Raw genomic sequence first — 24899 nt, 5'->3', positions numbered from 1 at the left:
GCGTTGGGTTTCGCTTCGACCTCTGGAACAGCATCGGGCCTCGCCTCGGCCTCTGGAACAACATTGGGCACCGCCTCGGCCTCCGGCACCGCCTCGGCCTCCGGAACAGCATCGGTCACCGCCTCGGCCTCCAAAACCGTATCGGCCACGACCTCGGACACCGCCTCGGTATCGGACACCACCTCGACCTCCAGAACAGCATTGGGCACGGCCTCGGCATCGGGCCCCACTTCGACCTCCAGAACAGCATCGGGCACCGCCTCGACCTCTGGAACAGCATTGGGCACCGCCTCGGCATCTGGAACAGCATCAGGCACCGCCTCGGGAACGGAAACGGTCAACTCGGGAACGTTCTCCAGGCCTTGAGGGATGGTCGACGCCTGTCTCCTCGTCCTCTGCCCTCTATGACGGCGAGTCGGTGGCACCTGTACTGGCAACTCAGGCGTTGAATCAGCCATCTTGTGCTGTGGCTCTGGGTTGGCGGCCAACTTGTGCTGTGGCTCTAAACTGGTGGCCATCTTGGTCTGTGGCTCTAAGCTGGCGGCCATCTTGGTCTGTGGCTCTAAGCTGGCGGCCATCGTGTGCTGTGGCGCTGGGCTGGTGGCCATCTTGTGCTGTGGCGCTGGGCTGGTGGCCATCTTGTGCTGTGGCGCTGGGCTGGTGGCCATCTTGTGCTGTGGCGCTGGCTCAGCGGCCATCTTGAGCTGTGGCGCTGGGTTAACGGCCATCTTGTGCTGAAGCGCTGGCTCAGCAGCCATGACGTGAACCGTCTTGGGAACTTCTAGTATTCTCGATAGCATCTCGAAGTAGTCGAGAAGGGTATCAGCGGCCCTCTTGGGCGTTGGTGTTGAGCTGGCAGCCATCTTGCCCTGTGGGGTGAGGCTGGCTTCCATCTGGCCTCGTGGTGCGGGGTTGGTGGTTACGCACCACAGCGGCGCTGGGTCGGTGGCCATCTTGTGCCGTGCTTCCTCTCGCCCACCTCCTCCTCGACGACCTCCCCTGGTTCCGCGGAAAACCACCAGGCGAGTTCCTTCAAAAACGCCTCTGTCCCGCTCTGTGACTGGGGATGAGGCATGGGCAGACATACCTGCTGGTTCTCTTGGGGACGGAGTCCTTCTGTCACGTGTGGCGTTTCAGGAACGAGAAGAGAGAACCATGTGCAGGTATGTATCTTTATTTATAGGGCAAATCCAAAAGAATAAACAGTCCAGGCCGGGTCAAAACCATGAGATCCAAACACAAAAACACATGGGAAAACAGACCCAGGAAAGTACATCCAAACGACATTCAACAAGGACTCCGTAACACAGACTAAGACAGACTGGGTATTTATACACAGAAGGATAATAGGGAAACAGGAGACAGGTGGGGAAACAATCAATTACACAACAAGGAGGAAGGTGACCAAATAAGGGAAAGTGAGACCTCTAGTGGACACCCAGTGACACACAGACCAGATGCACTGTGACAGTGTGTAATGAATGAATATAATATACAGGTTTCACTTTTTGAATGGAATTAATAAAATAAATCAACTTTTTAATTAATTCTAATTATATGACCAGCACCTGTATATGACACAATTATTGGATCCCCCCCCCCCCCTCTCTCTCTTTCTACACACACACACACACACACACACACACACACACACACACACACACACACACACACACACACACACACACATATATATATATATATATATATATATATATATATATACAGGTACACCTGTTCAATTGCTTGGTGACACAAATTACTAATTAATTAGCCAATCATATGGCAACAACTCAATGCATTTAGGCATCTAGATGGGGAAGACGACTTGCTGAAGTTCAAACGGAGCATCAGAATGGGGAAGAAAGGGGACTTAAGTGACTTTGAAAATGGAATGGTTATTGGTGTCAAACAGGCTGGTTTTCAAAAACTGCTGACCTACTGGGATTTTCATGTACAACGATCTTCTAGGGGGCAGACTGGTTAGAGATGATAGAAAGGGTTACAACCCTTGTCATCATTACAACCAATGTATGCAGAATACCATCTCTGAAAGCATGTAAGGACTAAAGAACCTGAGATACTTTGATCTTCTGAGAAACAGACAATACAAACATACACGAGCATCTTCGAGACACCCCACAGAGTGGAGGAGCAGGAGACCTCCTCCCCTTCTGGCCATTTGTTTCATTATAAATCCCTTCACCCATTCTTCCTTCTACTCAGTCTGCTCAAAATGATTACATGAAAATATCGATGAAAGTGATCTAACACTCATGTCTAGTATCATTGGAAATGTCTCAGTGCAACTGGTACAATGGTCTCAATCTTACAAAAGTAGATTAGAAGATAATACAGATCTGAAGAGTCAAGAGATATCTTGATTGCTGTGATGGGAGTGTCCTTTCCTAGGGCCCTCCATGTAAATTACCCGCTATTCCCATTGAGTTGTAAAACCACCCAGGCTTGGGACCTGAGTTAATGCAAATTCCAATTGTTAGTTTCTGTCTTCATCTCGGGGGATGTTTGTCTTGGTCTGAGGTATTTAAAGGATTGCAGCAAAAGGAATCGGGGCGATTTCTGTAGCCAGAAAGCCTGTAGTGTGTTGTGTGTCTCTTCACTTCATACTATGTATTTTCTAAGGTCAGGTATGCATATTTTACTTTTAGATTCATCTTTGAGAATTTGATGTTTTGTATTGATATGATTTGATGTTGTTTCAATTGGATATGTAATTGGCAAAATACATATCTACCTGACTGTAAATAAATTGTTACATTTTGATTCTATTCTGTCTTACTCTGTAATTATTGACTAGTAGATTACGTTGTATCCTTGTTAGCAACATGAGCACCCAAATGAATGAGTTAATATAAAAAATAGAGTTAACTAGAATAATCAAATGTCAGAAGAATATTAATTAAAAAGGCATACAACCAATTTGCATTTCAACCTAAATTCGAGGTCATACTAAAATGGAGTCAGATTAAATAATAAAATGGAGTCAGATTTGAGTTTAACCTAAAATGAATAACTCTTCGCGCTGAAAGACAGAACACGCAGGAAACCTTCATCCAGCACCGGATACCTTCCTTGGGCCGAGTGTCTGGACCTTACAAAGCACAACATGTCGAACCCTGAAGAAGACGGGCTACAGCAGCAAAAGACCACACCGGGTGCAGTGCCTATCAACTAAGAACAGGAAATGGAGGCTACAATTTGCACAGTCTCACCAAAATTGGATAATAAAAGATTGAAAAAAATGTTGCCTGGTCTGATGAGTCTCGATTTCTCCTGCAACATTCAGATGGTAGGGTCAGAATTTGCTCCAGGCTGCTGCTGGTGGTGTAATATTGTGGGGGATATTTCGTTGGCACACTTTGGGCACATAGTATCAATTGAGCATAGTGTAAACACCACAGCCTACCTGAGTATTGTTGCTGACCATGTCCATCCCTTTATGACAACAGTCTACCCATATTGTGATGGCTTCTTCCAGCAGGATAATGCACCATGTCACAAAGCTCAAATAATCTCAGACTGGATTCTTGAACATGACAATGAGTACACTTTAATCAAATGGCCTCCAACAGTCACCAGATCTCAATCTAATAGAGCAGCTTTGGGATGTGGTGGAACTGGAGATTTGCATCATGTATGTTCAGCCGTTAAATCTGCAGCAACTGCGTGACGCTCTCATGTCAATATGGACCAAAATCTCTGAGGAATATTTCCAACACCTTGTTGAATCTATGCCATGAAGAATTATAGCAGTTCTAAAGGCAAAAGGGGGTCTAACCCGGTACTAGGAAAGGTATATATAATAAAGTGGGTATATATATATATATATATATATATATATATATATATATATATATATATATATATATATATATATATATGCAGTACAGACCAAAAGTTTGGACACACCTTCTCATTCAAAGAGTTTCTTTATTTTCATGACTATGAAAATTGTAGTCACACTGAAGGCACCAAGGGCTATATGACCAAGAATGAGAGTAATGGGGTGCTGCACCAGATGACCTGGCCTCCACAGTCACCGGACCTGAACCCAGTCGAGATGGTTTAGGGGTGAGCTGGACCTCAGTCAGAAGGCAAAAGGGCCAATAAGTGCTAAGCATCTCTCGTGGAACTCCTTCAAGACTGTTGGAAGACCATTTCAGGTGACTCCTCTTGAAGCTCATCAAGAGAATGCCAAGAGTGTGCAAAGCAGTAATCAAAGCAAAAGGTGGCTACTTTGAAGAACCTAGAATATGACATATTTTCAGTTGTTTCACACCTTTTTGTTATGTATATAATTCCATATAAATTCCACGTGTTAATTCATAGTTTTGATGCCTTCAGTGTGAATCTACTAGTTTCATAGTCATGAAAATAAAGAAAACTCTTTGTATATATATATATATATATATATATATATATATATATATATATATATATATATATATATATATATATATATATATATTCAAATCTGATTTTCAAATAAAATAGAGATTAAAGTATCCTATAACTCAGAGGTAACTTATTCATATATGCTATTAGATACAGAAATGCTATTCAGCTAATAGACTCCTTGTCTGGACAGGCATGGCACACATAGACATCAAAGGGTACTTGAGCATCTGCCCCTTTTCTTCCTCGAGAGAAAGTGCCCTTTTTCTGGGGAGTATTTTTTTTTTTTTTTACTTTTATTTTATTTATTTTTTTACAAATAATATATTTATACCCATGTGAGTGTGTGTTTCTGTTTGCACACAACTTTCGCTGTTAAACAAATAAAAAATCTAAATATCAGGTTGGGATGGGTAGTGTTGAGACTCTGTCGAGTTCCTATGCCTTTCGCCCCTCCACTCCGCACAGGCACAGCACAGCAGTGTACCCCACATTGATCAGCAAATACACATCACAGACAGGCAGAGAGCTACAGAAGTGAAGTCCTCCCTCACTTTCCAGTTGTGTTTGTGTTGCTGTGGGGTTGAGTGGTGGTGAACAAAAGACTAAGCTACATGTGGCTAGAATTTACAGCTAATTATCCAATAGTTAATTTGTCTTGCCAACATCCATGACTCAGCTACCATGTAAGTTAGCTAAAGTTTAGCTAAGGCAATAGGAAGTCTGGTAGGTTAGACTAGTGTGTGTTCTTTCACTGCATGGTACAGTTTACTAAAATGCATTTGGAATGATCACACATTTCAAGATAAAGGCTCTTAGAGACATTGCCACAGTTCTTCTGGATTTAGTCTGTCTCAGTTTGTTTTGTTTCTTTATGTTATTTGAGACAGACTGGATGATGGTGAGATCATATCTCTGTTTGGAGCACTGGCTGTTGTCACACTCCTTGTTCAAACAAAAATCTCACTGGATTATAACAATTAATGGCAAAAATACTGGTTGGAAATGTAAACTGATATTTATTACTGACACACTAAAGCAAAATACAGAAATAACTGACTTAAAACCATTTTTTATTTGTGAAAATACTAGTGGCTTAAGAGTCTTGAATAGTACTGTATTTATTTATTTTTTTTTGTCAATATCGCACACCTCTAATTAACATTTTGTTTAGGAAAAAAATGTAAATAACCATGAGAGGTGCCCTTTTTCCCATTTGTGCTCCGGCCACTGTATCTGAAACAACACTTGACTGAAAACTCCTGAACCCAGTGATGTAGTGGGGCCTGGAGAAGTGGGTATACATGTACTTGTAGTGAATGTTACAGACATAATTCACCATTGTTAAGTGTAGTTCTGTACACTGTGTTCTGCATAACTGTTCAGGGATCGTGGTCCCTTTAAATGATCGGAATGCGTGATGACGTAACACGCCGGTCAGCGCCATTATTCTTTTATTCTGTTTTTGCTCAGAAATAAACGACACACGCATTCGTGTGCTCAAAGTGAGAAGTTGTCTCTTGCAAATTACTGCAATTTCCACATACTCTTAATTCATGCATCCATTTTTTAAGTAGCTCAGCAAAGGATGAATGGCCTGTGTTATAAACAGTGACATGTAACACTATTCTTGCAAGTTCTCCAAAAAATTGACCTATTACAGTGTATATATAGTGCAAAAAAATAGTTTAGAAAAGTTAGTTTAAATGTACGATTTGGAGCTGTTTTGAACTTACTGTTTGTACACATTCGTCTACTGTATCCTTAGACTGAAAAGTTTACAGGAGTTTACCGGTTTTAAAAATATCTGACCTCAAAAAATTTTAAGCTATTGCTTTTGTTACTGATTAAAATTAGTCAAATCAGAATTCTAATCAAGAATTAAATATTATTTTACCACATATGTACCTCTCCTGACATGCACTCACGCAGCAGACCAACTCTGCTTGCATTCACTTGATTTGTCGAGATGAGAGGTAATTCACGATGCCCCCTCCTGGGTAGTCTGGTTTTTATAGTGTAATTCCTAATCACCCAGATACTGACTCCTGTGAGAAGTGCTGGTATTATGCTAAAGATTAAAATATAGAAGTGCGGGTAATGTAGCAGTGTGTAGCAGACCAATTAAGGCACTGGTTTAGTTATTAAAGAGTGCTTTGGCTGGCGTCTTTATTCAAAATTCTAGTGTAAGTGGCAGCATCTCTGTCACTGTTGGCTCTCTGACTTTGAAGGGGGACAGAGCAGGCACGGGTGTAGGCACAATCAACAATCATATTTAAAGGGAAGCTGGCACATCCTGGCTGCATCACTGTCTTTACTGGCTGTGTTTAGGGAACATTTGCATTTATTCACATGCGATTTGATTAGCTACTCATATGTGGATTAAGAGATGGGTACCTGCGTATACCCTCCACTACACCACTGCCCGAACCACACGTTTGTGGAGCATTATATTATTACTTTAACAAGATCTGTAAGAAAAAACAAGACTCTCTCTCTCTCTCTCTCTCTCTCTCTCCCTCTTGTGTGTGTGTGGTGCATATTTTGTACTACATATTGTGTCCTACGTCATTGTCAGAGCTATAAACTCTTAATTAATATTTTTTACTAAATAACAATGTGTATAACTCTCAGAGAGATGATTTACCAGAGTATCTCCAGATTACACTGAGGGTCCTCCAGTCCATTAGAGAGCAATTTCACTCCTGATGGTCCTAGTTTATTTCGAGACAAATTCAGGTATCTCAGTTGTGAAGGGTGTGATCTCAGAGCTGAAGCCAGAACGGCACAACCTTTATCTGTGACACCACAATCACTCAACCTGTAATGAATAATGACATTCTTCACTTTCAGTTTTTGTTTTAATTTTGAGAATAATATCACCATTCACAATAGGAGAAAAATTGAGGAGGAAGCTGACACATTTATATAATCTTACCGCAGTGTTTTCATTTTAATATGAGGATCATCCAGTACAGAAGAGATCAGATTAATTCCTAGATCTTTTAGTTTATTTCCAGTTAGGTCCAAATACCTCAGGTGTGAGGGGTTTGATCTTAGAGCTGAAGCCAGAGCAGCACAACCTTCATCTGTCACACCACAATCACTCAACCTTTAGAGAACAATTGACACTTGTCATTCGCTTATTTTAGGATATACAACTCAGATCAAGAGAGACTTGCACTTTAGACTGGACCTAATTTCATTGAGTAGACTATTTTTTCTAAATGGGTGCTTGATAGTGTTAAATTCAATATGAGCATAATAAATATATTTTTTATGCATTATCCAATTATGTTTATATTATCATTAAAGATTGTACAGTACATACAATTGTGTCAGACACCTTGTGAAGCACCTAATTATGATCAAAATAGTATCATCTTTAGTTATCTGACAGGATACTTTTTAGACTTTTCAAATGTTTTATTTTAAATGTATTGTATTATTCTTTAATACCAGTGGGTAAGGAATAAGGATGATACTTTTATTATATACACGCTTACTGCAGTGATTCCAGGTTACAGTGAGGATCCATCAGTCCATCTGAGATCAGTTTCACTCCTGCATCTTGTATCTTATTTCCAGATAAATTCAGGTCTCTCAGGTGTGAGGGGTTTGAGCTTAGAGCTGTAGCCAGACTATCACAACCTTTATCTGTGACACCACACTTACACAATCTGTAAAGAAGAATGAATGTGAGTGATGCACTGACATCAGATGCAGTTAAAGAAAACAATGTGAATACTTTGCAAAATACAAATAATTTATGCACACAGTAACACACGTAACGAATAGTGTTTGAATCCACCTTTCTAGAGTCAACTGTCCCTATTCTTGCTGTATATATTCCTGTATACAAACTTTCCTGGTTGGGTGGTGGATACACCATGGATAAACATTTTTTTTTTTAAATTCCTTTGCATCATATGGCACACTGGATTTTAAATGCATTTGCTTGTATAAAAAGGGTTTTGTCTAAATTTCTAAAATGTTCATTTTTTAGATGCAGCCCATGTTATAGCGAATGAAAAGGAAACTAATGAAAAGGATGATGATGGCTATTGCAATTTTAAAGAGCCAGTAAGATGAAAATTCTAAGCTTCCTATCACTGTTTATAAGTCCTGTACATTAGGTTTAAATCCATCCAAGGTTAAAAAACATTGTCATTTTGTCAAAATATCATTTTAAAATTACCTCAATTCTCAGAGATCCCCAAACGGTTCGCGCGAAGCTGTTCAAAAGATTCAGTTTCCTTAAACCGCACCTTTCGGTAACATACTGTGTTCTGATTGGTCAACTAACATAACCAGTTTGGATGGGTTGTTCCGCACACACCTTCATAGTAAACTATGCGTTAGCATCTGTTTGGGGTAAATTATGTCTTATTCCTCTCATCGCGAAGCAAACAGTAAAATAAAAAAATTGAACAGTCTCGCTGCTTTTTCTTCTGTGTGGGTGTATTCAAGCCGCGCGCTTCAGTTTGAATCTGAATAGCGCGTTCAGCGCGGGGGCGTGGTCACATTGGATATAACGAAGGGAGACATGAAAAACAGACATAGCGTTGTTTTCATATGGATTACTTTATCACAGAATATCTGTTAGCAGCACTTGTTTAGTTTTAAAGTAGACATGCCAAGCTTTCTATAGATATCTCTCTCATGTCTCTTCGTTGAGTATTCACGTAGTTACACTTCATTTTAATTACGTGTTTGTACATGACGATCAGCACAAACAAAGGCTGCAGACAGCACACATACTGATAAGACGCTCGGGAGAAAACAGACACATAACTTCATAATCATACTTCGCGTTGTGATTCGGAGATGCTTGTTGTTCCAAATAAAGTTGGTAATGAACCCTCTTTTATGGCCAAACGCTTTGAAAATCCCGCTGTACTCACCGAGATTACAAAAGCAGTCATCAGTGAAATGTTGTGAACACAACAAAAGGGATTTGTTGTACTGCTCTGGTATTGTGGTGAAAATGAATTTTAGCCATTGGTTCTTCTGATCTTCATTCTTTGGCAGTGAAAATAAAACAAACAGTCTCCTCGACATGATGCTCTCACACCAAACAGAGCGTCTGTGTGGGGGGGGTGGGGCAGGTCAGAGTTCCGTTTCTCCCAACACGGTAGGCGGAGATTATTATGCAAAGTGGTCCTAGTGACGTACATAGAGATGGGCAAAAGATTTGAAATCTATAACGAACTCGTTTCAGCGATTCAGATTCGACTCCTTACTTTAGAAGCCAATAACTTTATAAATCGTGTACTTTTTGGTTTAATTATTTGCACATTGTTTACACAGATGGACAGCTACATCATACACTGTAATACAAGTAATTTTTGATTTCCCATCTGTGTGGCTCTTTAATAGTAATGTTTTTCTGACTACCTCCATATGTGGTTTCTGTAAGTCGATCACAAAATGTTTTAGACCCTACTTACTCCAGTATTTAATGCAGACTTGTGATTGTCTGATACAGGTAATGTTTTGATTGATGACAGTTTTACTTACTGAGCTGATCTGGATTCTTTAATCACAGGCAGCAGTTTCTGAACAACTTCATCTGCTGTATTTTGAGCTCCCATAAATTTTTTTAGATCAAACTTTTCCATCTTCTGCTCTGATGTCAGCAACACAAAAACCAGAGCTGACCACTGTGAAGATAGTTTTATTTGATTTATTTTTCCAGTTCTCAGATAATCCTGGATCTCCTGCATTAGTGAATCATCACCCAGTTCATTCAGACAGTGGAACAGATTAATGCATCTCTCTGGAGAGGGATTCTCCCTGATCTTCTGTTTGATGTATTCAGCTGTTTCCTTTTTATCGTAGGAGCAGCTTCCTGTCTGTGTTATTAGTTCTTGTAAGAGAGTCTGATTAGACTCCAGTGAAAGACCCAGAAGAAAACGCAGGAAAAGGTCCAGATGTCCATTCTTACTCTGTAAAGCCTCATCCACAGCTGTCTGATGTAGGCCAGATAATGAATTATTTTTCATCCAATTTAAGACCTTAGAGAAAACATTTTGTTCGGTGGCTTGGTCGAACACATTTATGTAGTCTGTAAAGGAGAGGTGCACATACAGAGCTGCTAGATGTTCCTGAATGCTCAGATGGACGAAGCAGAAGACCTTCCCCTGATACAAGCCGAATTCCTCTTTGAAGATCTGTGTGCACAATCCTGAGTATACAGATGCTTCAGTCACATCAATGCCACACTCGTTCAGGTCTTCATCATAGAAGATTAAGTTGCCTTTCACAAGCTGCTGAAAAGCCAGTTTTCCCAGTTTGAGGATCATGTCTTCGTCTTTCACTTTCTTCTCATAGTCCTTCTCATGTTTAATGTTTGTCTGAAGGATCAGGAAGTGTGTGTACATTTGAGTAACAGTTTTAGGGATCTCTCCTTTCCATGATTCCACCAACATTCCCTCTAGAACAGTGGCTGAAATCCAGCAGAACACTGGGATGTGACACATGATGTGGAGGCTCCTTGATGACTTCAGGTGTGATATGATTTTGTTGGCCAGACTCTGATCACTGATTCTCTTTCTGAAGTATTCCTCCTTCTTTGGGTCACTGAAGCCTCGTACCTCTGTCACTCGATGGACAAACTCAGAGGGGATGAGATCAGCTGCTGCTGGTCTGGAGGTGATCCAGATAAGAGCAGAGGGCAGCAGATTTCCCTCAATGAGGTTCGTCAGTAGCACATCCACTGTTTCAGATTTACTTAAATCACACAACCTCACATTGCTCTGAAAATCCAGAGACAGACGACACTCATCCAGACCATCAAAGATGAAGAAAACTTTATTTGCATCACTGGATATTTTCATTTCATTTGTTTCAGGAAAAAAATACTTAAGTAGATCTAAAAGACTGAGTTTTGTGTCTTTCATCAAGTTGAGCTCTCTGAAAGGAAGTGGAAATATGAGCTGGATGTCTTGATTTGCTTTCCCTTCACTCCAGTCCACAATAAACTTCTGCACAGAGACTGTTTTTCCAATGCCAGCGACTCCCTTTGTCAGCACAATTCTGATGGGTTTTTCTTGTTCAGGTAAAGGTCTAAAGATGTCATTGCATTTGATTGGTGTGTCCTCTGTTTCTGCTCTCCTGGATTGTGTCTCAATCTGTCTCACCTCATGTTGTTTATTGATCTCGCCACTTTTACTCTCAGTGATGTAGAGCTCTGTGTAGATCTCATTCAGGAAGGTTGGGTTTCCCTGTTTTTCTGTTCCTTCATGCAGACACTGAAACTTCTTCATTAGATTTGATTTGAATGTGCTTTATACCAGTAGAGAGCCATTAAATAAATAAAGATAAATAAATAAATAATGAATCACATAACAGATTACAACATTTAATTAAAGATCTGTCTATCTGTCTGTCTAATTAAACATAAATGTACCTCAGATTAGTTGATGTGTGTCTTCCCTTACATTTTACTGGCTTGTCCATAGACAGGATGCTCTTCATCGAATCACAGCTGGACTCTGGTGGGTTTGATCTATCTCTATACAACAGTCTTAGAACAGAGTACAACATAATAGAGACATTAGTTGTAGATACAATATTTCAGATTAACTCTACATATACAGTGGGGATCGAAAGTTTGGGCACCCCTTGCAGAATCTGTGAAAATATGAGTCATTTTCAAAAAATAAGAGAGATCATACTAAATGCATGTTATTTTTTATTTAGTACTGTCCTGAGTAAGATATTGTACATAAAATATTTTAACATTTATTCCACAAGACAAAAAAAAAAAAAGCTGACATTATTAAAATAACCCGACTCAAAAGTTTGGGAACCCTTGGTTCTTAATACTGTGTTCTGTTACCTGATGATCCTCGGCTGTCTTTCTGTTTTGTGATGGTTGTGCATGAGTCCCTTGTTTGTTCTGAACAGTTAAACTGAGCAGCGTTCTTCAGAAAAATCTTTAAGGTCCTGCAGATTCTTCAGTTTTCCAACATCTTTACATATTTGAACCCTTTCCAGCAGGGACTTTATGATTTTGAGATGCACCTTATCACACTGAGGACATTTGAGGGACTCAAACACAACTATTTAAAAAAGATTCAAACATTCACTGATGCTCCAGAAGGAAACAAGATGCATTAAGAGCTGGGGGGTGAAAACTTTTGGAATTTGAAGTTCAAGGTAAATTGTACTTAATTTGTGTACCGGGAAACATACAAGTATCTTCTGTTGCTTACAAAGGGCAGAACTAAATGGAAAAAAAATTATATTTCAAGAAAATAAGACAAATTTGGCCATCTTCATTGTGTTCAAAAGTTTTCACCCCCAGCTCTTAATGCATCTTGTTTCCTTCTGGAGCATCAGTGAATGTTTGAATCTTTTTAAATATTTGTGTTTGAGTCCCTCAAATGTCCTCAGTGGATAAGGTGTATCTCAAAATCATAAAGTCACTGCTGGAAAGGGTTCAAATATGCAAAAATACTGGAAAACTGAAGAATCTGCAGGACCTTAAAGATTTTTCTGAAGAACGCTGCTCAGTTTAACTGTTCAGAACAAACAAGGGACTCATGCACAACCATCACAAAACAGAAAGACAGTTGTGGATCATCAGGTAACAGCACACAGTATTAAGAACCAAGGGTTCCCAAACTTTTGAGTAGGGTTATTTTAATAATTTCAGCATTTTTTTTGTCTTGTGGACTAAATGTTAATATCTTTTATGCACAATATCTTACTCAGGACAGTACTAAATAAAAAATAACATGCATTTAGTATGATCTCTCTTATTTTTTGAAAATTACTCATATTTTCACAGATTCAGCAAGGGGTGCCCAAACTTTCGAACCTCACTGTAGATTGTAGATTACTTTCACATATGAAATCTTTCTGTCTATCTATTTGTCTGCAGATTTAGACAAAAATATTGTATAGAATAGAGTATCTAAGTTTCTATCTATTTAGATAGAAATGCTGCACCTCAGATCAGTTGATGCTTGTCTTCCCTTAAATTTTATTGGCTTGCCCATAGACTGGTCGCTCTTCATGGACAAACAGTCTGTCTCTGATTTGTTTGATCTGTCTCTGTGCAACAGACTTAAAAAAAGTACAACAGAATAAAGACATTAGTAATAGACACAATGATTTGGATAGATTTTTACTAAAGGTTACTTTCACAAAGGAAATCTGTCTATCTATCTAGACATAAATGTTGTACCTCGTATCAGTTGATGTGTGTCTTCCTTCAAATTTTATTGGCTTGCCCATAGACTGGTCACTCTTCATGGACAAACAGCTGGCCTCTGGTGGGTTGGATCTCTCTCTGTGCAAAATACTTAGAATAACTACTGACTTGCTCTTATTATTGTTTTATTGTTCACATTCCTATATTACTACAACTACACCTTAGTGCTGCTTTTGTTTATAGTGACCACAACATTTCTTTTTGGAGAGGCCCAAACATTATGTTGGCAATAGGTGAATGACATTGGCATGGTTTAAATCACATTTATCTGACCGTTATCACTTTGTAGCAGTAAATGAGTACCCCAAGTCTCAGTACTAGGACCTTTGCTTTTCACCCTATACATTCTACCGTTGGGAGGTATCAGTAAGAAACATGAAAAAAAAAACTCAGCAGAAAAGTGGACCTCGAGGGCCAGAGTTGAGAAGCCTTGAGTATACATGATTAATTAATGTTGATTTATTAAATTGCCAATATCATACCTTTTTTTTGAGTTTCTAATAATAATAATAATAATGATAATAATAATAATGATTCATTACATTTATATAGTGCTTTTCTAGGCACTCAAAGCGCTTTACATTGTCAGAGGGTATCTCCTCATCCACTACCAGTTTGCAGCATCCACCTGGATGATGCGACGGCAGCCATAGTGCGCCAGAATGCCCACCACACACCAGCTTACTGATGGAGAGGAGAGAGAGTGAAGAAGCCAATCAGCAGATATGGGGATCGTTAGGAGGCTATGATGGTCAGAGGCCAATGGGTGAATTTAGCCAGGATGCCGAGGACACACCCCTACTCTTTTCGAAAGACATCCTGGGATTTTTTATGACCACAGAGAGTCAGGACCTCGGTTTGATGTCTCATCCGAAGGACGGTGCTTGTTGACAGTATAGTGTCCCCATCACTACACTGGGGCACTAGGACCCAAACAGACCACAGGGTGAGCACCCCCTGCTGGCCTGAATAGCACCTCTTCCAGCAGCAACCTAATTTACTATCCAGCTACAGACCAGCCTCAGCCCTGCTTAGCTTCAGTGGGAAACCGGTCTTGTGCTCCAGGGTGATATGGCTGCTGGCCATACTGTTTTGCTAATATTCTACAATAGGTTTACATGCATGCAAGGTCAAAAAATTATTTCCTTTTCTCAAAGTATGCATTTAATATAACCACATTTTTAAGCGATTCTCATATGATTAGTAAAATTCAAAGATTCAGTCTCTATAAACCAATCCTTTCTGTGAGCCTACTATGATCTGATTGGTCACATGACCCAGTCTGTTGTGATTGGTCCAAAGCCACCTTTCCACTGAACATGAAATTCAGACATGACTGTCGCATCTCTCCCTCTAGTCGAACTGGTCGTGCAGCAACTGTCACCTCGGCATACTGACCATGGTAAAATTTATAATTTTAATGAATATAATTAATATTAATGCATCAACACAAATTAAATGACCCCCCAAAATAAAATTTATCGGGCTAATCAATGTAAATAATTATTTAAGAATTATTTCTGCCATGATTATTTTATTATAACATAATTTCACAGAAATATATTTATTTCTATCATGAGAGCATGGTAATGGACATGACAATATTAATGTATTTGGTCTTGGTGGAGTAGATCTGCTACGCTGCTGCTGCTGTTGGTTATTGCTGTATTTGTAGATTATTGATGCAGCTGCAAGCAAGTACAGGAACTTGCTACTGCCAATACATAAGGCAGAATGGTGCTGTGAGTATTTAAGACATACTGCTGTTGCACAAATAGCATATAAAATAACCCGTAGCAGATCTAGATAGGTAGAGCTGGGGAAGGTGGAGGGTTTCAGAGGAACTCTGAAAGTGCACTGCAATGCTAAGCAAACCTATTTTCTGATAAAGACAGCAATGTTGTACCTCAGATTAGTTGTTGTGTGTCCTCCCTTAAATTTTATTGGCTTGCCCATAGACTGGTCACTCTTCATGGACACACAGCTGGGCTCCGATGGGTTTGATCTATCTCTTTGACTTAAAAAGAAGAACAATAGAATATGTATATTAGTAACTTTAGTACTTTCATCTATCTATCTATCTATCTATCTATCTATCTATCTATCTATCTATCTATCTATCTATCTATCTATCTATCTATCTATCTATCTATCGTGCAGCACCTCAGATCAGTTGATGTTTGTCTTTCCTTAAATTTTATTGGCTTGCCCATAGACTGGTTGCTCTTCATGGACACACAGCTGGCCTCTGGAGGGTTTGATCTCCCTCTGTGAAAAATACTTATTTTAGAGTACAATAGAATAGAGAAATTAGAAACGGAGATGATAAATTGTCTCTCTAGGTTAGACATTTGATCTCTCCTTGTACAAAAAACAAAACAAAAACAACAACAACAACAACAACAACAAAACCTAGAGTACAATGGAATAGATACATTTGATTATCTGAACTTACCTTAGATCAGTCGATGTTTGTCTTCCTTTAAATTTTATTGGCTTGCCCATAGACTGGTCACTCTTCATGGACACACAGCTGGACTCTGATGGGTTTGATCTCTCTCCATGCAACATACTTACAACACAATTGAATAGAGACACTAGTAATAGATCCAGAATTCAAGAATTCAGATGTAGATAAACTTCATATAGGGAATCTAAAAATCTGGCAACCAAGACAACTAAGCTGAAAGTTGAATGGTGTGTTTGGCAGCACCAGTTCGTATATGCGTTCCAGGTTTTCAAGGATGTATGGGAACCCTATATCTGTATGTCTGTCTATCTATATCACCAACTTAAATTACCAAAAATAACCATGGCAAATATCACCCTACACTGTTAAAAGGCATACAGTGAAAGATCATATCAAGACACTGATGTACCTGCATCCTGAAGGAAAATCTCTGTTGTCGATTCTTTGTGTGTTCTCCATAAATAATTTAGTCTTCACAGAGTTGTATAGGTAAGGTTATGAGACATAAAAAATAATTTATTACATTTTTGTAAATTGATTTAAATATCCCTTTGGAAAAATACGTTTATTCAAGTGTGCTATTACTATACTTCTTTTAACTAAAAATAGGAAGTTATGCTTTTAGTTAACTTTTTATGTACTTATCAGAAATGGGATTTATGTACTCCTCAGAAATTTACTTTAAATGACATTTAAGAATACTTGACTTGTACTTACAAAAATTCTAAATATGTTTGAACTTTACTCCTAGAATCCGTGTTTTCTTTATTATATGGTAGAGGGCGTTAGTATGCATCTTCTGCACAGAATTTCCAATAAAACACAAGTGAAGAAGAAAAAAACAACAACAATAGATATTAACACATGTAATCTCACATGAACATCTGACATGAAACAGCATCAAAACTGTAACTTTATGGAATAAAATGTCCACTGATAAAGAGGTAATAATTACAGTAAAGCTTTGGGGTGTCTACGTTTTGATTATCATTCTGAATGTCTTATTTCAGCTTTGTGTTCAAAATGTTATTTCTTAATTTTTTTTTTATGAAACTTACCCACATTAAAGTGTTAAAAAAGAATGCATGAAGCTAGAATAAAATGTTTTTGTTTACAAGCAGATACCCTGTTCTTTCTTTGGATTTTTTGTATGTTCAAATATTCATATAACAAAATATATACAAACTCAAACCTAAAAAGGGACATAGTAGTTGTCACAATCATTAGCTGGAGTGCCCATAAACTCCAATAAAGGGCACTCCACTCAGGACTCTGGCATTTTTTGTTTCCATCCCCTTTTTCGAACTCCGTTCCGACCTCTGCTTGTTACTATTACTGATTCTGGATATCCCCTGACATACCTGATGCTGTTTTCTCATCTCTGCCTGTTTAGACCATTCTCTTTAATAAACCATAGCATATGGATCCGACCGTCTCTGACTCCTTCTTACAAAAGACTTCGCCATATCAGGATCCAGCAGACCGGTATCCTCTCGTTACTGAGATATGTTCCCACCCCTATGTCAGAGTTTCACCTACCCAGCACAAACGTGGACCCAGTAGACCAGCTATTGCATCTTCATCTGTTGAGGAGTTTGTTCACCGGTTCTGTGAGTTGTCTTATCAAGTACCGTTTCATGATGAGGTTTTGTTCAAGGACTTGTTCCATTTTGGACTCAGTGAACCAGTTAAATCAATGTTACCTGGAGGGGAGTTTATCTGTAGTTTTAGAGACATTATGGACTATGCTCTCTTGTCAGTCATGGTGCCACTGCACAAGTTTTGTACCAGCGCCTCTGTACAAGATGGCCACCAGCCCAGCGCCACTGCACAAGAGGGCCGCCAGCCCAGCTACACTGCACAAGAGGGCCGCTAGTCCAGCGACACTGCACAAGAGGGCCACCAGCCCAGAGCCACTGCACAAGATGGCAGCCACAGTTGATCTTCCAGAGTCAAGTCAGGTCTCCATTGATCCTCCAGAGTCAAGTCAGGTCCCCGTTGATCTTCCAGGGTCAGGCCAGGTCCCCGTTGATCTTCCAGGGGCAGGTCAGGTCCCATTGATATTCCAGGGTCAGGTCAAGTCACTATAACTCCTAAAATGTGTCAAGTGAAACCACAGTTAAACCTCATGAGTCAAGTCAAGTCTCCGTTGATCTTCCTGAACAAAGTCGTCACCGTTGATCTTTATGAGCCCAATCAAATCACTACCAATCTTATAGAACTTCATTACATCTCAATAGATCTTCCAGAGCTTCATCATACCACAAGAGATCATCCAGAGCCTTGTCACGTCTCAGCTGAATTCCCAGAGCCTTGTCACATCCTGTCTGTTGCATCCAGCAATGTTCTCTCAGCCTGTTGTGTTGCTGTCAAGCAGACTGTTACCACTGTGGAACCACCTGAGGTAGCGGCAACTGCTGCAGAACCTTTGGAGGTGTCCTATCCTGTCATGGCCACGGAGGCCATCCATGAACTCCCCGCCTGTCCCGTCATGGCTATGGAGGCCGTCTATCAACTCTTGTTCATTCCTTTCATGGCTATGGAGGCTATCTGTGAACTTTGTACCTGCCTTTTCACAGCCACATGAATCTGTTTATGTTATCCGTTCCAGTCCCACCTAATCAGACTTGCTCTCTTGTGCCATTGAATCCATTGTGGTGGTCCTCTGCTCTGCCCCGGTGGCCTTCTGTCTCATCTGCTCGGCTGTGGTAGTCCTCAGGCTACAGAAGCACTTACCAGATGGCAGCAAAGTGAAAAGATGGTTACTGGGGTGGGTGGAGTCTTTGATGATTTTAGCAGCTCTGCTTCTGCAGTGTTTGAGGTAGATGTCCTGCAGAGAGGGGAGAGCAGATCCTGAAATGCGCTCAGCCAAGTGCACAACTCTCTGCAGGGCTTTGCAGTATTGACTGGAGCTGTTCCCATACCACTGAGATACACTGAGTCAATACCCTTTCTATAGCCCCTGAATAGAAAGTTTTCGAAATTGCTGGTGAGACCCTGAATTCCTCAGCTGTTGCAGATGGTACAGTCTTTGCCTGGCTTTATTAACCTGTGTTTGAATGTGAGTAGTCCAAGTCAGGTCCTCTGAGATGTTTACACCAAGGTACTTGAAGCTGCTCACCCTCTCCACAGGGATCCCGCTGATCATAAGAGGTGTATAGGGCTGCTGCTATCTCTTCCTGAAGTCCACAATCAGTTCTTTAGTTTTGCTTACATTCTGAGAGAGACAGTTGTCCTGGCACTATGATGTTAATTTCTCTACCTCATCCAAGTATTCAGTCTCATTATTGTTGTGAATGAGGCTCAGAACCACAGTATAATCAGCAAATTTGATTATACGTAGATGTGGAGCTGTGCGAAGACACGCAGTCATGTGTGTAGAAAGAGTAGAGCAGGGGACTCAGGACACAGCCCTGTGGGGCTCCTACGTTCAGGGTGATGGAGCTGGAGGTGTACTGATCTAGTTTCACCACTTGAGGTCTGAAGGTGAGGAAATAAAGAATCCAGTTGCAAAGTGAAGAATTCAGGCCAAGGTCTATGAGTTTAGAAGCTAGCTTTAAGGGGACTATAGTATTAAAAGCTGAGTTATAGTCAATAAATAACAGCCTTACAGGTACGTAGTTCCTGTTATTGTTGTCAATGTGTGTGAGAGAAGAGTGCAGGATGTGAGAGATGGCATCATCAGTGGATCTGTTTGGGCGATAGGCAAACTGAAGAGGGTCCAAATTATCCGTATGGAGGAGCAGTTGACGTTTTTTACCAGTCCCTCAAAGACTTTCGTGACTATTGATATTGATAGTCATTCAGACAAGCGGGTTTATTGTTCTTAGGCACAGGGAAGATGACAGATTTTTTGAATGAGATGGGAACCACCTCGTCCACCAACACAGTGATCACATGATGATCGCTGCTCTGACTGCTGCTTCCTGACGCGCTGATCGGCAGACTCGCACTGCTTAGATTGCTTTCAAAGCAGCCGTTGAAGTGTTTAGCTCGTCAACCAGCGACGGATCTGCTCTCATCTCTGCAGAGGATTTGTTTCCAAAGGCATAGATGGTCCTTAGTCCTTGCCACATGCGTTGGGAATCAATTAGCTGGAAATGTGACTCTATGCATTCCCTGTATCTGTGTTTGGCGGCTCTTACTGCACGTCAGAGAGCATAGCACAATGCTTTGTACTCGCTCATGTTTTTCTGACAGAAGACTGGCGTTGTAAGCAGCAGTGCTTGGTTTACTGCTGCACGGATTGATCTGTCCACCCACCGTTTCTGATTTGAGAATGTCCTTAGCTCTAATTAGCGGAACACAATAGTTATTGTATTCCGTAGCCTGTTCGGCTAGTGTGTTTACAAAGCTTAATGCTACATCCGTGAACTCACTGACGTCAGATGATCTTGCACGAAACATGTCCCAGTCTACGTCATCAAGAGCAGCCTGTAGCATTGCTTCTGATTGGGCGGACCATCGCGTCACCACCCTCTGGACTGGGGGATCTTGAACGAGCCTTTGTTTATATTCCAGTGTGAGGAAAATGGTGGCAAGATTTGCCGAAAGCTGGTAGTGAATGAGCTTTGTAGGAATTTTTAAACTGAGTGTAGCAATGATACAGTGTATTCGGTCCTCTGGTTGGACAGGATAAATGTTGATTAAAAATTAGGCATAACTTGCCTGAGTTTGGCTTTATTAAAGTCCCCAGCGATAAAAATAACAGCAGCAGGATATTTGTGGATGTTACCTCTGAGCCCAGACAAAGCCAAACCGGTGTCTGCTTGTGGTGGGATGTAAACAGCAGTTATGATGATCGATAAAAACTCCCGTGGCAGATAGATTGGGTGGCAAATGATGGATAAATGTTCCAGATGAGGCGAGCAGGAGCGCGACAGAGTGGAGATATTCCTGGGGTCACACCATTTCTTGTTAATCATGAAACACACTCCTCCACCTTTGGATTTCCCGGCCTCGGCTGTCCTGTTCATCCGTTAAACAGAGAAGTTTTCAGACGGCGTTACAGCAGCGTCCGGGACCAAGGGCGTGAGCCATGTTTCAGACAAACAAAGGATGTTACAGTCCCTAATATCCCGTTGGAAATTTATCCTGGCTGTTAGATCGTCCATCTTATACTCCAGAGACTGGACATTGGTGAGCAGAATGCTCTGTAGAGGAGGGCTGTGTGCTCTTTTCCTCAGTCTGTTGCGAATCCCAGCACGTTTCCCGCGGTGCTTCTTGGTCGGTCACCTCGGGTGGTTATTCAGGTTTAGAGCATGTGGAAGCCACTCCTTGGGCTATGTCACGATCATTATCCGGAGTGCCCATAAACTCCAATAGAGGGCACTCCACTCCGGACTCACGTTTTGCCATTTCTAAGCATTTCCCCTGTGTTTGTTCCTTCCGTGTCTTATATTGGATTGTTTATACTTCTGATTCTCTGCTTCCTGTCCTGACCTCTGCTTGTTACTGTTACTGATTCTGGATATCCCTGACATACCTGACGCCGTTCCTGATTACTGCCTCTCCGACCATTCTAATAATAAAGTTCTGCATATGGATCCGAACGTGTCTAACTCTCATCATAACAGTAATACTTAAAATATGATGTTAAGTTCACTTAAAGAAAACTTATGAGTATACTTGCAGTATAAAAGTACAAAGTATTTAATTACATGTGAATTATCAGTATATCTATAAGTTCACTTTTAGTATAATTGTAGTACAAACTACAAATAGAAAACTAGTTAAAACTAGTTGTGTACTCAAAGTTTGTTACTGTTATAATTAAAAGTATACTTTTATATACTAGAAAGTGGGCCAATTTAGTCTCAAAGAGTATTGAAACAGTACACTTACAAGTATACTACTAGTACACTGATATTTGTATACTTGCTACATAAAGTATACTTAAAAATATACTTGAACTTTACTTAAGAATACTTAGTAAAATAAACTTGAAATATACTACTTAGGGGTAGTATTTATGAGGAAAAAATAATGCAAGTTTTGAGACTTTGAGTGTCTTGGCATGCACTTTGGACTTGCACTTTTATAGCAGTGATTACAGCATGTAAAGCAAAATGGAAGAGAGGCATAAAGAGTCTTAAGGCCTTAAGACTCACTCTCACCTTAACCAAAAACAAGGCTATAAAATATATTCTCAGAATATTCGTTGTTCCCCACCAAGCAGCCCTAGTCCTGCATTAGCAAATAAAAATAATATACAACTTTGATTTTAATTATCTTATTTAACTGCAAAATGGCGCAGATGAAATCTGTTTTAACTTAATTCTGGAAATTTGCAATCCTGATTTTCACATTTCAGAAACGGTATGATAGTGATGATTACCTCCTTCAGTAAACAGTAAATCAATTTTGTATGTTCTTGTGGGAAAGAATGACTTTCTCTAGAGGACAAGTTTGTGAATTAATAATGTTACAATTAGAAATGTTCAGAAATGATCGATGCAAGCTAAAAGTTCTCCTTGCAGTGATCTGAGGAATCGTTGGTCGTTGGGAGCCATTGTTTGTCTTGGGTATAGAATTTGCTATAAACTTTATATAAGCCTACATACTCTTAGCATTTTATAACTTTTTAAACAAAATGTGTCAGTGTAGTTTAGTATGCATACACACACACACACACACACACACACACACACTTAAAAATGTGGTGAGAAAGTTACCTGTGTATATATGCAATGTCTTCTGTTTTTCCACACATTTCTGCTACTCCTACAGACAAGTGTGTTAAACTTTCCTCTTATCTCTTACGGTGTAAGGAAACAGATGAGTGCGTATAGTTCAAGAGTTCAATTTGAAACCCTGGAATAAGTCACTCTCATAAAGCTCATTCAAATTTAGTAGTTGTAGTAAGCTGTCGATAAGTTCAAACCATTTGCTTGGACACATGGAAACTGAAAACCAAGGGACAGAAACTAGTGTTAAAATAATGATCACTTAGAGACATTTAACAAAACAGAATAAAGGTATTTTGTGTCGTATTTCTTAGTTGTATTGCGTGAGTCCCAACAGCCACACACATCCGTAAAATCTTCTAAGTCTTGCATTTATTCAACCCACCCACAGTGCCCCCTTCTGGACAGGAACAGTACTCAGAGTCTAAACCATGTAACATTGTTATGTAGTACATATTAGTTTCACTACATAGATTATCCCACATCTCCCCTTTTAACAGAAACAATAATAAAAACACAATGGTATATTTTCCTTAGTAGACATCGCTTAGAGAACAACTCAACAATGAGCAAAAAACAATATCTTTTGTAAAGATGAACATTACCTGAAAAACTGTTCATTCCAGCCTACGAAAAGTTATGAAAACACATCATCAACACATGTATATATATTTTTTATACATACAGGTCCTTCTCAAAAAATAGCATATTGTGATAAAAGTTCATTATTTTCCATAATGTAATGATAAAAATTTAACTTTCATATATTTTAGATTCATTGCACACCAACTGAAATATTTTAGGTCTTTTATTGTTTTAATACTGATGATTTTGGCATACAGCTCATGAAAACCCCAAATTCCTATCTCAAAAAATTAGCATTTTAGCACATTTTCAACCAATAAAAGAAAAGTGTTTTTAATACAAAAAAAGTCAACCTTCAAATAATTATGTTCAGTTATGCACTCAATACTTGGTCGGGAATCCTTTTGCAGAAATGACTGCTTCAATGCGGCATGGCATGGAGGCAATCAGCCTGTGGCACTGCTGAGGTGTTATGGAGGTCCAGGATGCTTCGATAGCGGCCTTAAGCTCACCTAGAGTGTTGGGTCTTGCGTCTATCAACTTTCTCTTCACAATATCCCACAGATTCTCTATTGGGTTCAGGTCAGGAGAGTTGGCAGGCCAATTGAGCACAGTAATACCATGGTCAGTAAACCATTTACCAGTGGTTTTGGCACTGTGAGCAGGTGCCAGGTCGTGTTGAAAAACAAAATCTTCATCTCCATAAAGCTTTTCAGCAGATGGAAGCATGAAGTGCTCCAAAATCTCCTTATAGCTAGCTGCATTGACCCTGCCCTTGATAAAACACAGTGGACCAACACCAGCAGCTGACATGGCACCCCAGACCATCACTGACTGTGGGTACTTGACACTGGACTTCAGGCATTTTGGCATTTCCTTCTCCCCAGTCTTCCTCCAGACTCTGGCACCTTGATTTCCGAATGACATGCAAAATTTGCTTTCATCCGAAAAAAAGTACTTTGGACCACTGAGCAACAGTCCAGTGCTCTGTAGCCCATTTCCTGCACACGACTGTGCACAGTGGCTCTGGATGTTTCTACTCCAGACTCAGTCCACCGCTTCCGCAGGTCCCCCAAGGTCTGGAATCGGTCCTTCTCCACAATCTTCCTCAGGGTCCGGTCACCTCTTCTCGTTGTGCAGCGTTTTTTGCCACACTTTTTCCTTCCCACAGACTTCCCACTGAGGTGCCTTGATACAGCACTTTGGGAACCACAGGGCTTCATGATTAACGTTCCAAAATTTCTTACCCTCTCGCTTGAGGGTGTCAATGATGGCCTTCTGGACAGCAGTCAGGTCGGCAGTCTTACCCATGATTGCCTCAGGAATCTTTTGCAGGTGTTTAGAGTTAATGAGAGTTACTGACAGAATATGTTTGGGGTGCCAGTGCATTTTGTGTCTCTATACTGTTCTTGGACAACTGGGAACCAGCATGGGTGTCACACCCACCCTCCTTTACATCCATAGGATAGAGGAAATGTCGGTTCCTACGTACAGTTCCATTGGGCACCTCAACCTGGTA

At 40.2% G+C, this 24899-nt stretch overlaps 1 protein-coding gene across 1 annotated transcript in view; it reads right to left on the bottom strand.

The window, feature by feature from the left end:
• LOC113105424 (NACHT, LRR and PYD domains-containing protein 3-like) overlaps positions 1 to 22858 on the bottom strand; it is a 33094-nt gene extending 10236 nt beyond the window's left edge. The window contains exons 1-12 of the mRNA XM_026266486.1: positions 22784 to 22858; positions 16519 to 16908; positions 16095 to 16211; positions 15803 to 15907; positions 15546 to 15656; positions 13613 to 13717; positions 13375 to 13491; positions 11828 to 11944; positions 9937 to 11703; positions 7923 to 8096; positions 7355 to 7528; positions 7064 to 7237 (exon numbers count right to left, since the gene is read on the bottom strand). Coding sequence (XP_026122271.1) covers positions 7064 to 7237; positions 7355 to 7528; positions 7923 to 8096; positions 9937 to 11703; positions 11828 to 11944; positions 13375 to 13491; positions 13613 to 13717; positions 15546 to 15656; positions 15803 to 15907; positions 16095 to 16211; positions 16519 to 16568 — 3011 coding nt within the window. The 5' untranslated portion in view covers positions 16569 to 16908; positions 22784 to 22858. The remainder of the gene's footprint in view (positions 1 to 7063; positions 7238 to 7354; positions 7529 to 7922; positions 8097 to 9936; positions 11704 to 11827; positions 11945 to 13374; positions 13492 to 13612; positions 13718 to 15545; positions 15657 to 15802; positions 15908 to 16094; positions 16212 to 16518; positions 16909 to 22783) is intronic.
• Between the last annotated feature and the right edge of the window lie 2041 nt (positions 22859 to 24899).

Source organism: Carassius auratus, chromosome 1, assembly GCF_003368295.1.
Source record: "Carassius auratus strain Wakin chromosome 1, ASM336829v1, whole genome shotgun sequence".
NCBI lineage: Eukaryota > Metazoa > Chordata > Actinopteri > Cypriniformes > Cyprinidae > Carassius > Carassius auratus.
This window is presented reverse-complemented; position numbering and strand designations above follow the sequence as displayed.